The 16395-nt window shown below is 40.9% G+C and overlaps 1 protein-coding gene across 1 annotated transcript in view; it reads left to right on the top strand.

The window, feature by feature from the left end:
- NECAB1 (N-terminal EF-hand calcium binding protein 1) overlaps positions 1-16395 on the top strand; it is a 221807-nt gene that overhangs the window by 154847 nt on the left and 50565 nt on the right. The window contains exon 6 of the mRNA XM_062189509.1: positions 15832-15968. Within this exon, the coding sequence (XP_062045493.1) occupies positions 15832-15968 (137 nt within the window). The remainder of the gene's footprint in view (positions 1-15831; positions 15969-16395) is intronic.

The raw sequence follows: 16395 nt of genomic DNA, 5'->3' as shown, positions 1-16395 counted from the left end.
TATTCTGCAAATGACTGCAATGTTCGGGACTGGGCCAGGGCAAAGCCAGGAGCCAGGAACTCCCACATCTGGGTCTTTGACATGGGTGGCAGGAATCCATGTAATTGAGCCACCCTCTGTTGCTTTCCATCAGAATGTTGGATATCCTTTGTCTTTAATATTTGTCACTCTTAAGTACCTTTGATTGTTTTCTTTATTTTTGGTTTCCAGAATCTTTCTCCTTTTATCTCTTATTAGGGTGTTATGTATGTTTATTATGTTCTTTCTGATTTCTGAAATTTTTTTCTCCTATTTCTAATGAGGTGCTAGAATTTGGAGAACAATATCTGAGTTAATCTAATTCTGATTTATGTTAACTTTATTTTGTCATTTCTTAGATTTTTTTTCTTAATATCTTTTTCTATGTTCTTAGAATTATATCTACAAATCACATTGAATCTGTTAAAAATAATTGAGATTAAAATGTTAAAGTTTTGGGGGCCCGTGCTATAGTGCAGGTTAATGCTCTACCTGCCTTGCTGGCATCCCACATGGGCACTGGTTCTAGTCCAGCTGCTCGTCTTCCGATCCAGCTCTCTGCTGATGGCCTGAGAAAGCAGTGGAAGATGGCCCAAGTGCTTGGGCCCCTGCGCCCATGAGGGAGACCTGGAGGAGGCTCCTGGCTCTGGATCCAGCCCAGTTCTGGCCTTTGTGGCCATTTGAGGAGTAAACCAGCAGATGGAAGACCTTTCTCTCTCTCTCTTTCACTGTCTGTAACTCTACCTGTCAAATAAATAAAATCTTTTTAGCTCATTTTCTTTTCTAAAGATTTATTCATTTGAAAGGCAGAGTTGGGAGGGAAGAAAGGGGAGGGAGAGAGAGATTGATCTTCCATCCATGGATGGATGTTTCTAAAAGGTATGCTTATAAAATGTTTATAAGCCAGCGCCGTGGCTTAACAGGCTAATCTTCCACCTTGCGGCGCCGGCACACCGGGTTCTAGTCCCAGTTGGGGAGCCGGATTCTATCCCGGTTGCCCCTCTTCCAGGCCATCTCTCTGCTATGGCCCGGGAAGGCAGTGGAGGATGGCCCAAGTCCTTGGGCCCTGCACCCGCATGGGAGACCAGAAGAAGCACCTGGCTCCTGGCTTCGGATCAGCGAGATGCGCCGGCCTCAGCAGCCATTGGAGGGTGAACCAACGGCAAAAAGGAAGACCTTTCTCTCTGTCTCTCTCTCTCACTATCCACTCTGCCTGTAAAAAAAAAAAAGAAAGAAAAAAAAAGAAAAAGAAAAAATAAAATGTTTATAAAATTTATAAATGTGTTTATTAAAAGTATATGTTTCACTCCCCAAATGGATGCAATGGCCAGGGCTGAGCAGCCAGGCTGAAGCCAGGAGTCTGGAACTTCATCCAGATCTCCCACAGCGTGGGAGTGGCAGTGTCCCTAGTACCTAAGATAGCTTCTGCTGCTCCCCCAGGCACCTTAACAGGGAGCTGGATCAGAAGATGGCCAACTAGGTCTTGGACTGGTGCTCAGATGGTATGCAGACATAGCAAGCAGCAGCTTAACTTGCTGTGCCACAGTGCCAGCCCCTGTTAGCTCATTTGAAATAAGTTTTTTACTCTCTAATTTGTTTGTGGGCTTGTCTGTCTGATAATCAGCTTCTACTATCTGCAGGGAAAATCTTCTCCTTATTTTCCTTTTTCTTATTTTGATATTGTGTAGAATTTGTCATAAATAATTTCATTGCTCTTTTTTAAAACAAATATTTCTGAATTTTTCAAAGGAGGCTGTATTCTGAATTGTTTTTCTAACTTCACAGAGCTGCTGCTTTGTTGGTTCTTTGTAGTATTGAAAAATACCATAGTTTTCCCTTTGTGACTTCCTGGCTTTGTTTCTGTCCTGCACTTTTATCTGAATTTACTTTTCTTTGTGACTCATCCTGCTGAATTTTGATTCCACTCCTGACAGGTTGTCCTGAGTGTTGGTCCGATTTCAAGAGTTTTCAGTGGCTTACGTGGTTCCAATCGATATGCTTTACCAGGATTTTTTGTGTGCCTTCTCATTTTTGTACTAACTCACTTTGGGGTGAAACATCTCCCAGTGTCAGTTGTTTTTCCCAGCTTAGCCATTGTTATTCTAGTGAGTATTTGTTGACTACTTTTGTTCTCACATCTGTGACAAATCCCTTTGTTTCTTCCTACATGTCCAGTAATCCATGTAATGCAGTTCTTGTGGCTGTCACCGATTTTGGCTTTACTGATTTGTAATTTGAGGCTGATGATAATATCTTTTCATCTTGTTTGTTGTAATTGTCTATTGCAGTTTTTGTGAAAGCCTTAGATAAATAAACTGGACTCATATAGGCTACAGAATGGAAGAGTCTTAGTCAATAAACATGTAAAAATCTGGAAGAGAAAGGAAGAAAAAAAACATAAGAGACAAAGAATTTTGTAAGATTCTGGAAAAAGATGCTTTGGAGGAGGATTTGGCTAACAGAATTCAGAGGTGTTAAAGAGGAATGCAAGATATAATACATTTGGCATAGCAGTTGAACTCTACACTGTTAAAATATGTGATCTAAAACTTACTAATTTTTATACCAAATTATCCAGCCAGCTAAGCTTTTTCCCAGATTTCTGGGTGAACCCAAGCAGCAAGACTCCCTTCCGAACCCATAATCACACACACTGAGTTTCTATTTTGTCTTCATTGGACAATGACACATTGAGCCAGCTCTGCACAGGTCCAGAGTCAGGGCTGAGGCCACATCGCACTGAGGTACCCAGGAAGCGACCACTAGTGCTGTTCCCCAGTTGCCCTGGTGGTTGGGTCACGTGGGCCCTGGGTGCTGGGGAGCCACCCTCTCCAGGATGCTTTCCAAGACCTCTGACCTGGGCAGAGTGGAGGTAAGGCCTGAGGCTGGCCACCACTTTAATAAAGTAACAAATATGTTTCTAAAAGGTATGCATTGTTAGAAAACCAAGGTAGCAGTTGTGCAATAGAAAACACATGTGAAAAGAACTTTGGGAGGGTTCTATTACTACTGCTTACCAAACGCCAGCTAAACATTACTTTTTCCCAAGGAAACTTTCATTTAAGGTATACAAACTTCATGCATTTCATAAATACAACTTTGAGAATGTAGTGAGTGATTGATTCTTCCCATTGTACCCACCCTCCCACCCTTCTTCCACCTCCCTCTCCTATTCCCATTTTTTTTTACTAAGATCTATTTTTTATTTATTTGGCAGGCAGTGTTAGACAGTGAGAGAGAAAGAAAGATCTTCCTTCCATTGGTTCACCCCCCAAATGGCCTCTGTGGCTGGCGCTGTGCCAATCCGAAGCCAAGAGCCAAGTGCTTCCCCCTGGTCTCCCATGCGGGTGCAGGGGCTCAAGCACTTGGGCCATCCTCCACTGCCCTCCCAGGCCACAGCAGAAAGCTGGACTGGAAGAGGACCAACTAGGACTAGAACTTGGTGCCCATATGGGATGCCGGCACCACAGGCGGAGGACTAACCAAGTGAGCCATGGCAACGGCCCACTAAGATCTATTTTCAATTAACTTTATATATGAAGATTAACTCTATACTAAGATTTAAATGAATAACATGAAAAAACAACTGTTCCTCAACAGTTTTTTGATTCTTCTGTGACCCACTGTTCATCCAGGAGCATGCTGTTCAGTCTTCATGTGTTTGGATATGTTCTAGAGACTCTGGAGTTGTTCTTCTGTAACTTCATTCCATTGTGATCCAAGAAAATGCATGGTATGATTTTGATTCCTTTGAATTTGCTGAGACTTGCTTTATGGCCTGTTCTGTGGTCTATCCTAGAAAAAGTTACATGCACTGGAGAGAAGAATGTATTCTGCAACTGTAGGATGAAAAGTTCTGTAGATATCTGTTAGATCCATTTGGTCAACAGTGTCGATTAACTTTTGTTTCTTTGCTAATTTTCTGTCTGGTTGATCTGTCCATTGCTGAAAGTAGGGTATTGAAACCCCCCATTACTATACTATAGGAGTCTGTGTCTCCCTTTAGATCCATCAGCATTTATTTTAAATAGACAGGTGCCCTGTAACTAGCTGCATATACATTTACTATAGTCACATCTTCCTGTTGAATTGATCACTTAATCATTGCATAGTACCCTTCTTTGTCTCTTGCAACAGTTTTTGTGTCAAAGCTTATTTTGTCTGATATTAGGATGGCTACACCAGCTCTCTTTTGGTTCCTGTTAGCATGGAATATCTTTTTCTATCCTTTCAGTTTCAGTCTGCATTTATCTTTGTTGGTGAGATGTGTTTCTTGTAGGCAGCAAATAGATGGGTTTTGTTTTTTAATCCAGTCAGCCAGTCTGTATCTTTTAACCTGGATTCTTGAGGCTTTTTACATTCAAAGTGACTATTGATAAGAAATGACTTGCCCCTGCCATTTTCCCATAAATATTCCTGTTGTTTACTTTGGATTTCCTTTGTACCTTTACAGGGATATTTTCTGCCTTCACCTTCTTTTATAGTGATGACCATGTTTCAGAGTTTCTGTGTATAGAACATCCTTAAGCATCTTCTGTAAGGCTGGATGAGTGGTGACAAATTCTTTCAATTTCTGTTTGCTATGGAAGGTCTTTATTTCACCTTCATGCCTAAATGAGAGCTTTGCATGGTACAGTATTCTGGGTTCACAGTTTTTTCTCTTAAGACTTAGAATATATATCAGCATTCTCTCCTGCTTGTAGGATTTCTGATGAGAAGTCACTATGGGTCTATTTGGATATCCTCTGAAAGTAATCTGGTATTTCTTGTGCACATTCCAGCATCCTTTATTTATGCTTTACTGTGGAGAGTTTGACTACAGTGTGTCATGGTGAAGATCTTTTCTGGTCCTGTCTTAGGATTTCTATGGGCTTCCTATACTTGAAAAACCCTTTCCTTATACAAATTAGGGAAGTTTTCTGTACTTATTTCACTAAAAGAGGCCTTCTTATCCATTCTGTTTCCACATCTTCAGGAAATCATAAGACCCATATGTTGGGTCATGTGATAGTATCCCATAGACCTCCAATGCTGTTTTTTAATTTTCTAATTTCTTTTTTTTTTCTTTTTGTCTGACTATAAAAATTTACAGAGATTTGTCTTCTAACTCGGATATTCTTTCTTCTGCCTCACCGAGTTTGCTGTTAAGGTTTCCACCGCATTTTTTATTTGTTCTATTGACTCTTCATTTCCAGTATTTTGTTTTGATTTCTCTTTAGAATCTCAATTTCATAAGAATTTGTGTTTTATGTATGGATTTTTTTTAGTTCATAGGTTTGCTTCTGATTACTTCTAAATAATCCTACAATCAATTTTTGAATTTCATTTCTGGCATTTTTTCCAAATAAACCTTTTATGTAATGAGTACAAATTTCATAAGTACAATTTTAGAAATATAGTGATTCTCTCCCCCATACCCAGCCACCCAACCTCACTCCCACCCAACCTCTTCCTCCTCCTCCCATTCCCAACCCCATTCTCCATTAAGATTCATTTTCAATTAACTTTACATACAGAAGACCAACTATATACTGATTTCAACAATTTACACATGCGTGTACACACACACACTGTATAAAGTACTGTTTGAGAAAAAATTTTGTAGTTAATTCTGATAGTACAACTCATTAAGGACAAAGGTCCTGCATGGGAATTTAGTGCTCAGTGACTCCTGTTGTTAATTTAACAATTAACAAATCTTATGTATGACATCAGTGATCACCTGAGGCTCTTGACATGAGCTGTCAAGGCTATGAAAACCTTGAGGGCCGGCGCCGTGGCTCAACAGGCTAATCCTCCGCCTTGCGGCGCCGGCACACCGGGTTCTAGTCCCGGTCGGGGCACCGATCCTGTCCCGGTTGCCCCTCTTCCAGGCCAGCTCTCTGCTGTGGCCAGGGAGTGCAGTGGAGGATGGCCCAAGTGCTTGGGCTCTGCACCCCATGGGAGACCAGGAGAAGCACCTGGCTCCTGCCATCGGAGCAGCGCGGTGCGCCGGCCGCAGCGCGCTACCGCGGCGGCCATTAGAGGGTGAACCAACGGCAAAGGAAGACCTTTCTCTCTGTCTCTCTCTCTCACTGTCCACTCTGCCTGTCAAAAAAAAAAAAAAAAACCTTGAGTCCACAGTCACTGTCAGTATTTAGACAAGGCCATAAGCAAACTAGAAGTTCTCTCCTCCCTTCAGAAAAAAGTACATCCTTCTTTGATGTCCCCTTCTTTCCACTGAGGTCTCATTCCCAGAGATCCTTCAGGTAGGACTTTTTTTTTACCTCAGCATCTTTGCTTTCCATGTCTGAAATGCTCTCCTGGGCTTTTCAGCCAGACCAGATGCCTTAAGGGTTGATTCTGAGGTCAGAGTGCTATTTAGAGTGAGTCATTCTATGAGTCTGCTGCATGGACTCCATGTTGGAACATTCTCTTTTTAATGCTATCTACTGTTATTACCAGACACTTGATCTTATTTATATGATCCCTTTAACACTTAATCCTGTCTATATGATCAATTCAACACTCTTATTTTTTACTGGGATCTATTTTCAATAGACTTTATACACGTATGATTCATTCTATGTTAAGTAAAGAGTTCAACCAATGGTGTTAAGAAGGAAAAAAAATCTTCCTTGACAGTCAAGACCAGGGCTATTCAAGACATTGCTTCTCAAAGTGTCAATTTAGCTTCTACAGGTTTCCTTTTAGGTGCTCTGTTAGTTATCACAGATCAGGAAGAACATATGCTATTTGTCCCTTTGAGATTGGCTTATTTCACTCAGTATGATGTTTTCTAGATTCAGCCCTTTTGTTGCAAATGACCAGATTTTTTTACTGCTGTACAGTATTCCATAGAGTACACAATTTATCCAGTCTTCAGTTGATGGGCATTTAGGTTGATTTCATGTCTTAGCTATTGTGAATTGAGCTATAATAAACATGGGGGTACAGATAACTCTTTGTATTTGCTGATTTCATTTCCCTTGGGTAATAAGTAGCATTGCTGGGTCGTATGGTATGACTATATTCAGATTTCTGAGGTATATCCAAACTGTCTTCCATAATGGTTTTCCCAGTTTACATTCCCATTTGGCATTTCTTCAAACTCTTCATTTTTACATTCTAGTATTGAAGTGTTGTTGTGTTCCTTTGGGGGCATCATATTGTCTTCCTTATTCTCATTTCTTGAGTTGCTGCATTTATTTTTGTATTTGTGAAAATACTTTTGATTTTTTCCCCCTGTGATGGCTTTTATCTTTTGACTATGACTTTGTGGATCAGTGGAGTGTCTACTCTTCCAGTGACTACCATAAGGCGTGTGCTGGGTATGGCCAGGGAGCTCTGTTCTATGCTCCAGGGTGAGGGGAGTATCCAAGGTGACACTCAAGTTGGGCATGATAAATCTCTCTGTTTTTTTATTAGAGGGGAGGTAGCTCTGTTGTTGTAGTCTCACGATCAAGTCCTCTCCTTCAAGGAGTACAATGCTATGTGCTAACCCCAGTGGGTACAATAATCATCCATGCTACCACAAGAACCACACAAAGAATCCATACAGTCCTTGGTATAAGCACAGGTACCATAGCAGTGACTGTCACCAGGGGTCTCCGAGTTTGTGGAACTGCCCACAGTGACTGCCCAAAGACTCATCCATATCCTGTGCCCTCACACACAGCCACAGTGTTTTCACAGTCCCAGCACACAAGGCTCCCCCAGTAAACCACCCAGCCACCGGTCAGTTCTCCCAGTCAGACTCAGGCTTCTCCTCCTGGCTGGTTGCTGGACACGTGGACAGGAGCTGGTGCAGCTGTAACGAATGTCCAAAATGACACCCTCCCCATTCTCAGCTTGTTATAGGACACTGGTGCTGGGTGGTTGGGGAAAGAGAAGTATGCCCCATTTTTTCCCTCTAGGTTGGCAGGTATAGTGTCCTCCCTGCCAGCCTCTTCCCATAGCTTTAAAGCCAGTGGCTTGGGCTGCTACATTCTGGGCTCACCTTACTCTCCAAAGCTGATGCTGAGGCTCTTGGCTGCTGGGTTCCTGAATCGCGCACATCCACACCCTCCATGGTATAGCAAAGTATCCCTGCATGGTGTTCCCTCTGCCGTTTTCTCCCTAACTCTTCCCTGAGATTGTTCTCTCTCCACTTATTTTAAAACTATCTTCCCCTAGACTAGAGCAGTAAGCTCCCTTCTTATTCGACCATCTTGGTGCCTCTCCTAAAACAAAACAGTTTTTAAAGTTAAAAACAAAAAAGCCAAATGGTTATCCTCAGTGCTGATTTTAAGGTATTCCTTATTCCCTTGCCTTGTGTCTTGCTGACGCTTGGGTTTGGGCAGGCTGAGCTACTTGGCTGGACTGTGTCCTGAGCTTAATATTTACAGCTGTCAGTCATCAGCTAGACATTTTGAGGAGTTTGTATTCTGCAGTAGTCATCATTTGGGGAATTAGGACATCCCTTTAACATGCCATATTTCTCCACAGTTTGTATTAGTCCATTTTCGGTTGCTGTAACAAAATCCCTGAGGTTGGGTGATTGGTAAAGACATTAGGTTTATTTAACTCACAATCTGGAGTACTGCCTTCTGCCGGTTCTGTGAAGGCCTCCTGGCAGATGGCATCTCAGATCTCAATGGTGGGAGTGACAGGTGGCAAGACTACCAGCTATACATTTATTCTAGCAATAATTCTGAGATGAGCTATCATCACATCAGAGAAACTCAGGTCTTGTGAATTTTGAGCCAGTAATCTGTTACACTTTGTAATATCCCTTCTCCTGTGCCTTAGATGTATGAAGAATAAACATTTATCAAAACTATGAAACAAACACCATACTTTGTGCTTGGTATGCTATATACATTTATTTAATCCTCATAGTAAGTTTATAATATCTATTCTTCCTCTGCTAAGGAAATAAGGACTTAGAAAGCTTGGATGCTTTCCCAAGTTCACACAGCTGTTGAGTGGCACAATTACAGATCAGAACTTTTGTGTGACTATCTTTAGACCCAGATTCTTAAAAACCATACTATGCTATTAGATTTCGATGAATATGATATGGGGTCTTCATCTGTTAGGTATCAATCTCTAGATTTGGGCTTACTCTGTAGATGTCCTCATCCTCATACCTATGTAAATTTTTCTAAAATTCTGCTTGTTTGAAGAGCATTAATTCCCAGCAGAATGGGGTTATTATTTAGACAAAAATATCCAAAGCTCCCATTTTTGTGTTAGGGTCTCCTGGTGTGAGTCAGATCAATAGAAGGAACCAGAGAAAAGATGCATACACGAAATAAGTCCTTGAGAATTCTAGGATGAGCTTTTCACAATGGAGCTTGTCCAAGTAAAGATCTTAAACAATAAAATTAATCAGAGGGGCTGGAATTGTAGCACAGCAATCTAAGCTGCCACTTCTGATGCCAGAATCCCGTATCCAAGTGTTCGTTCAAGTCCTAGCTACTCCACCTCTGCTCTAGCCTCTTCCTAATGCATCTGAGCAGGTATCAGAAAACAGCCCAAACATTTGAACCCTTGCCACCCATGTGAGAGATCAGGATGGAGTTCCTGGATCACTGGATTCTGCCTTGACCAGATATGGCTGTTGCAGCTAATTTGGGGAGTGAACCAGAGGGTGGAAGATCAACCCCCACCCTTTTGAATGAACAAGTGAATAAAGAATATTTTTTAAAAATAAATGATTCATTTATAAAGTATTTTCTGATTTCAAACTGTAGAAAATTAGGGGTAAAAAGATGCTTATACATTATTTCAACTTACTGATTATTGAATAATATGGTATTCCAAAATTATAAGCTGTCTCACTAACCTAAGAATCTATAATCCCCTCAATCCTTGGAAATCTGTGTTATGGAATTATTTTTCTCGCTTGTTTACCATCTAGGATTTCCTAAGATATATCTAGAGTTAATCTCAGTTCATTTTAAGACATTTAATAACCAATTCTAGCCCTTATCTCAACTGCTGAGGAATAGTTTTGTTTTTTGTTTTTTCTGTGCAATTTGTTGAGCAGTTTATTTACTATAGAGTTGGTTTTCTGTGTATAAAATTAATCAAAAGTGGGGAAAAGAACCAGTTCTTTAATTTCTTTATTAAGGCTCAATTTTTTTAAAAAGATTTATTTATTTATTTGAAAGTCAGAGTTACACAGAGAGAGGAGAGGCAGAGAGAGAGAGAGGTCCTCCATCCGATGGCTCACTCCCAAGATGGCTGCAACGGCTGGAGCTTCACCGATCCAAAGCCAGGGGCCAGGAGCCTCTTCCAGGTCTCCCACACAGGTGCAGGGGCCCAAGGACTTGGGCCATCCTCCACTGCTTTCGCAGGCCACAGCAGAGAGCTGGGTTGGAAGAGGAGCAGCCAGGACTAGAACCAGTGCCCATATGGGATGCCGGCACTTCAGGCCAGGGCGTTAACCCGCTGCACCACAGCGCCTGCCCCAAGGTTCAAATTTTATATAGTGTTCTCCCAGTATGAATATATACATGTATATGTATATGTACATATGTGTTATTTAAAATGAAAGCCTAAAACTATTTAAAAAGAAGTAGAACTTGGATATTGAGTATAATCCTTATTAATATTTTTTAAAGATTTTATTTATTTATTTGAGAGGTAGAGTTACAGACAGTGAGAGGGAGAGATGTAAAGAAAGGTCTTCCGTCTGTTGGTTCACTCCCCATATGGCCGCAACGGCCGGAGCTGCGCCGATCCGAAGCCAGGAGCCAGGAACTTCTTCCAGTTTCCCACAGGGGTGCAGGGGCCCAAGGACTTGAGCCATCTTCTGTTGCTTTCCGAGGCCATAGCAGAGAGGTGGATGGGAAGAGGAGCAACCGGGACTAGAACCAGCGCCCATGTGGGATGCTGGCGCCGCAGGCAGAGGATTAACCTGCGCCACCATGCCAGCCCCACCTTATTAGTATTTTTAAAAGTAAGTTGGATTGGATGTGAGGGTGATCTGGCTGTGACATCTGTCACCCCATTGATCGCCAGGGTTGATTCGGCTGATCTGGCTGGCTAGGCGGGTGTCCCCTTCCTCCCTCACCGCTCCATGTGCATCCCTCCCAAAGCTGTGCGCTTGGTCGAAGAGGACGACCTTCCCCGCTAGAAGAGGACCGGTCTTCGGTCAAGGGTATACGAGTAGCTGCGCCCCCCTGCTAGAACCTCCAAACAAGCTCTTAAAGTAAGTTGGAGAAGAGTCAAGAAAGAGAAAAAGATAACCCTATCTTTGTAAAGTGATTTTTCTCTTCTTGTTACAGAAGCCGATGCAGATGTCTCACTCAAGAATAGTGAGAGCTGCAGGGGCTTAGATCAAAAGCCAGTCAGAAGCAGTACCCCCTGCTAAATGTGATTGCATGTGATCCTATAAACAAGACACGATGAGACTAGATGTCACTGACTTGATTAGCTTTCAAATAGGGCTACACAAAAAGGGAAGTCTGATGCTCTGATTTTCCTAATTAACGCAATGATTCATAGTGGGTTAATAGCAAGGGTCTCTACTCTTCCATCAACCAGATGGGCAGAGATTGCTTATGGAAAAATGAGCTGACAGTTAAGATGCACACAGACAGAACCCTAAGAAACCCAATTTTCAAAGCATTGTGCTTCCTGTGCTAGGATTTTTGACTTGAATGAACCTTATTCTATTAACCCTATTCTAGCTCCACAAAATGAAACATGCAAATTGAAATGTTTACATTCTGGCTTTTCACAGACAAAAAACAGAAGCTTTAATGCTACTTGATTAACAATGTCTACTTCTTTTCTGATTAGACAGTAGAAGTTTTCTTGCGATTCTAGGTTTTACTTAAAGGAACACATGCCGTACACCAGTCTACTAGTTTTCTTTGGAGTCAAGGATGCAAAAATCCCTTTTTGTACTACCACAACCAACACATTTGTTGAGAAGAAAAAAGCCAAGCTTTGACATTTTCCAGCTTGTTATCTATTTAATTTTCCATGTGTTTCTTTTGCCACTTCCTTCCAAAGGAACATCTGTGTATCTGAGAGAAGAGAAGGGGGATTGGATCTATGCCACCTGGGTCTGCAGTCCCAAACCCTAAGATTCAGAATAAGGGAAGGGAAGAAGACTAACAAATGGTCTAGAACATGAAATAAGGAGAAACAATCTGTTAAGAACCAAGCTGTGTTTCCCTTTATTCCAGAGCCCATATGACTGGGCAAGTTGGGAAGCAGCTGCTCCAACCAGCAAGGGCCAGATCCCAGGGAGGCAGCTGGTAACTGATGAGTGACAAAAGCTATTCCAGGCTTTTGACACTCCCAGTGGTACCTTACTCTCCATGTGTCACTCTATTCCTCACCTACTCTGTAAGTTTTCTCTAGTCTGAAGGATCTGGCCTAACATGGGGAGATAGACACGTGAACAACGGATACAGCATAAAATGATCAATCCTCTACCCTAGGTATTGGAAAAGTGTTGTAGGAACACACAGAAAGTATGTCTAATTCTGTAGTGGGTCAAGGGGAAGAAAAGCTGTACAGAGACAGTGTCATGAGCTGAGTCTGGAAGGAAAAGTAGCAATGTTGGAAAATAAGTTCTTGTTTCCCCTTATCACCAAAAGGCAGCATATAACAGCACATTTTCATAACTAATTCAAAAATTGTAATACTCCAGAGCCTAATAACCCTCTTCTCTTAATGTGAAGACATCAACATTTACATCACAAATATGAACCAATAGTTTGTACCATTCTTTTCTTTTTTTAAAAGATTTATTTATTTATTTGAAAGGTAGGGCTACAGAGAGGCAGAAGCAGAGAGAGGTCTTCCATCTGCTAGTTCACTCCCAACATGTCCTGAGCTGGGCAGATCTGAAGCCAGGAGCTTCCGGGTCTCCCACGCAGGTGGAGGGGCCCAAGGACTTGGGCCATTCTCTACTGCTTTCCCAAGCTATAGCAGAGAGCTGGATCAGAAGTGCAGCACCTGGGACTCAAAGCAATGTCCATATGGGATGCCGGCACTGCAGGCTATGGCTCTACCCGCTATGCCACAGTGCCGGCCCCAGCAATTTCTTAATGTTATCTGGTTAGTGACAGCAAACTCTCATCAGATAGAAGTGGAGTATAACAATTTGCTGTTTGCTATGATGGGGCAATGGTGGAGGAGCCAATTGTGTCATACAACTTTCCTTAAATATCTTTAACATCTACAGAATCTATCTATGTGAAATTACAATAGCAAATAAAATAATTTCTCATGGTTAGGAATCTATCTTCAATCAAGTATTGAATGAGTATCTACTCTGGGCACTGTGAGAAGTGTAAGTGTAAGACATGACCTTTGCATCTAAGAAGCTAAAATCAAATTGCATTGACTAGAGTGTGTAAATTGACTAAAAGAAAAAAAAAAAGAAACAAAATCTTTGTATGGTTGTGACATGAGAAATATGTAACATTTAAATGAGAAAAGAATAAAGCCAACACTATGCTTCATTGTTCCATAAATATATGCTTTCACTTTTCAAAGCTGCCTACAAATGGGTATAAAACTTTTGATCACTTGCTTTGGATTAGTCATAGTATATACTGAAATGCAAATAAAGTTGGCACAATCTTTGACTCTGCAATTATGTTTTGTCTTTATTTTAATTTTAATTTAAAAATATGTACTGGTGAAATGGAAATAATGGTGTTCAAAGAATCAAGCCTTTCCTTCTATCACATTTTCTTTCCAACTCAAAGCAAAGGTTTCCTTAATTTAAAGGAGTGTTATTATGCACTTAAAGCTGTGTACATAAAATATATGAAATTTGTCCCCTTTCTATAAATTTTTAAATACATTGAAAAATCTTTTGAAGTTTGTATTTCCAATAAGTAGTAAGCAAAAATTTATTGGCATATAATCCTTGTTTCATGATAAGGATCTTAAATGGAGTTAAAATATTCCAGCTTTCAATTTTTAAATGTGACTATTAGATATGGCAGTTAAGAAATTTCCTGAGTTGTTACTTCCAAAGAATGAGCTGACAGAGACTGATGATTAAAAATTTTCGGGGCTGGTGCTGTGGCGCAGTAGGTTAATCCTCTGCCCGCAGTGCTGACATCCCATATGGGTGCCGTTTCTAGTCCTAGCTGCTCCTCTTCTGGTCCAGCTCCCTGCTATGGCCTGGGAAAGCAGTGGAAGATGGATCAAGTCCTTGGGCCCCTACACCTGTGTGGGAGACACGGAAGAAGCTCCTGGCTTCAAATTGCCTCAGCTCCGGCCATTATGGCCATATGGGAAGTTAAACCAATAGATGAAAGACCTTTCTCTCTGTCTCTCCTTCTCACTGTCTAACTCTACCTTTCAAAAAAATAAAATCTTAAAAAAAAAAAAAAACTATTCACTATTTCAAATTAGGAAAGCATTTTTTTTACAATGATATTAGCTGCTTCTGTTAACAAGAAAATTCCGAAGTAATTTAGATTAGGAAACACTGGCCTGTGCCTTCCTTATCTGGAGTTGATCGAAGCATACAAAGTTTTAAGTTGGAATGCATGCCTGATTGATAAGTGAGAAATAGGAGAGAGGCTAAATAACTAAAATATATTTGGATTTACAACCATGCCCTAAGACTCCCTAGCACATCATGACTCATGGCATTATCATGTCACCATCATTCTTTTAAATTTTATATTTTCAACCAACAACAAAATCATTTTGTTTAGAGACAGAGCTAAGTAATTTTTTCCCCTTGGCTAAACTTGAATATACCATTCCCACCAAAGACTCTCAGAAAACAGATTTAAGTGATTGGTCCCATGCCTTGAAAGAATGGCTCTAAAACCATGGCGTTCCACATCAACCTGATTTTCTTTCTTGGTTCACCTTAAAAATTCATTTTTAAATTTTAAAATTATTTATTTGAAAGACATTGAGAGACATCTTCCATCTGCTGGTTTACTTCCCACATTCCCACAAGGCCAGAGCTAGAAGCATGGAGCTCCATCCAGGTTTCCCACGTAGGTGCCAGGGACCCAACTACTTGAGCTGTTACCTGCTGCCTCTCAGGGTGCATACCAACAGGAAGCTGAATCAGAAGCAGAGGAGCCAGGACTAGAACCGCACACTGCAGTTTGGGATGTGGTTATAAGTGGCAACTTACCCCTGTGCCAAATGCCCATCCCTGCCTGAGACTTTAGAAAACAAGAGCAACAGTTATTACCACCCACAGCTCGTCCAGCTACCTTGACCAAATTTGCAAGCCCAGTTATCAATTCTGTAGTGATCTCTGTGGAGACTTGGAACTGCAGGAATGAATGGTGCTTTTGTGGCTGATGTGTTTTGGTAGAAATTAGTTGCAAATGAGCTTCAGGTAAAATTAGTGAAAGAGGGACATTAGCAGATTTAGTAAGCTGTTTAAATATTCCAAGCCTAACATTTTTCTGAATTTCAAAATAACTACACATAATTTCCTTTGACTTCAGTATAATACAGATCACGCATAATAAATACATCCAGAGGGAATTAAGCCAATTGCTGAAACGTGACTGCATTTTGTTGCTAATAGAGAAAATATATGATGGCATGGTCATCATTTAAATGCAACACAGGACAAATCTTGAGTTACTTCTGCCTCTTGCGTTTTAATCTAACCTTAAGGAAGGTACAGGTTTCTAGTCCCTTAAACAGTTCTTTCCATCAACTTATGGTAGGTGGTTAGAACTCTGCCAAAGTCACCACAGCCCAACACATTTCTTTCCCTCTACTCTCCCACTGATGGACTAATCTGAGAATAATGGTGCCTGGGGAGGAAACCATTCCTGGAGTTTTTCCCCGACAATACTCTAATTCCATCTGTTTTGTTGCCCTTAGGACTACCAAGAAGCCTCCAATCTGGAACAATTTGTAACTCGATTTTTATTGAAGGAGACTATGAATCAGCTGCAGTCTCTCCAGAATTCCTTGGAATGTGCCATGGAAACTACAGAGGAGCAAACTCGCCAAGAAAGGCAACTAAATGTTTTCATATGATGGTTTGGGTTTTTTAAGTGACTCCATGTTTATGGAGGGACTAGTCCTTATACTAGTGCAAACTAAAAATGAAGGTTAGTGGACTAAAAAAGAATGGCAGGGGCCCCTTCTGGGTGCTTACCTGATTATTTGCCTCTGAAAAGACCATTCTATGTTTCTTTTACTGTCCGTCATTTATTTAAAAAATTTAATTGAGGATTTCATAGGTGGGACAGACTTTAAAAGACACTAGGGAAGATATAAAGATACCATTAACATATGCTAGTTATTAAGGAAGATAAATTCTACATATCTAAAACATAAACACTAAATCTATACTGCAGGATACAAATTGATAAATATAATGGAGAAGGGCAAATAAATTGCCAGTGGGTTTCAGATGAGTAAAATATTAAATATGGAAAC

Source organism: Lepus europaeus, chromosome 4, assembly GCF_033115175.1.
Source record: "Lepus europaeus isolate LE1 chromosome 4, mLepTim1.pri, whole genome shotgun sequence".
NCBI lineage: Eukaryota > Metazoa > Chordata > Mammalia > Lagomorpha > Leporidae > Lepus > Lepus europaeus.
This window is presented reverse-complemented; position numbering and strand designations above follow the sequence as displayed.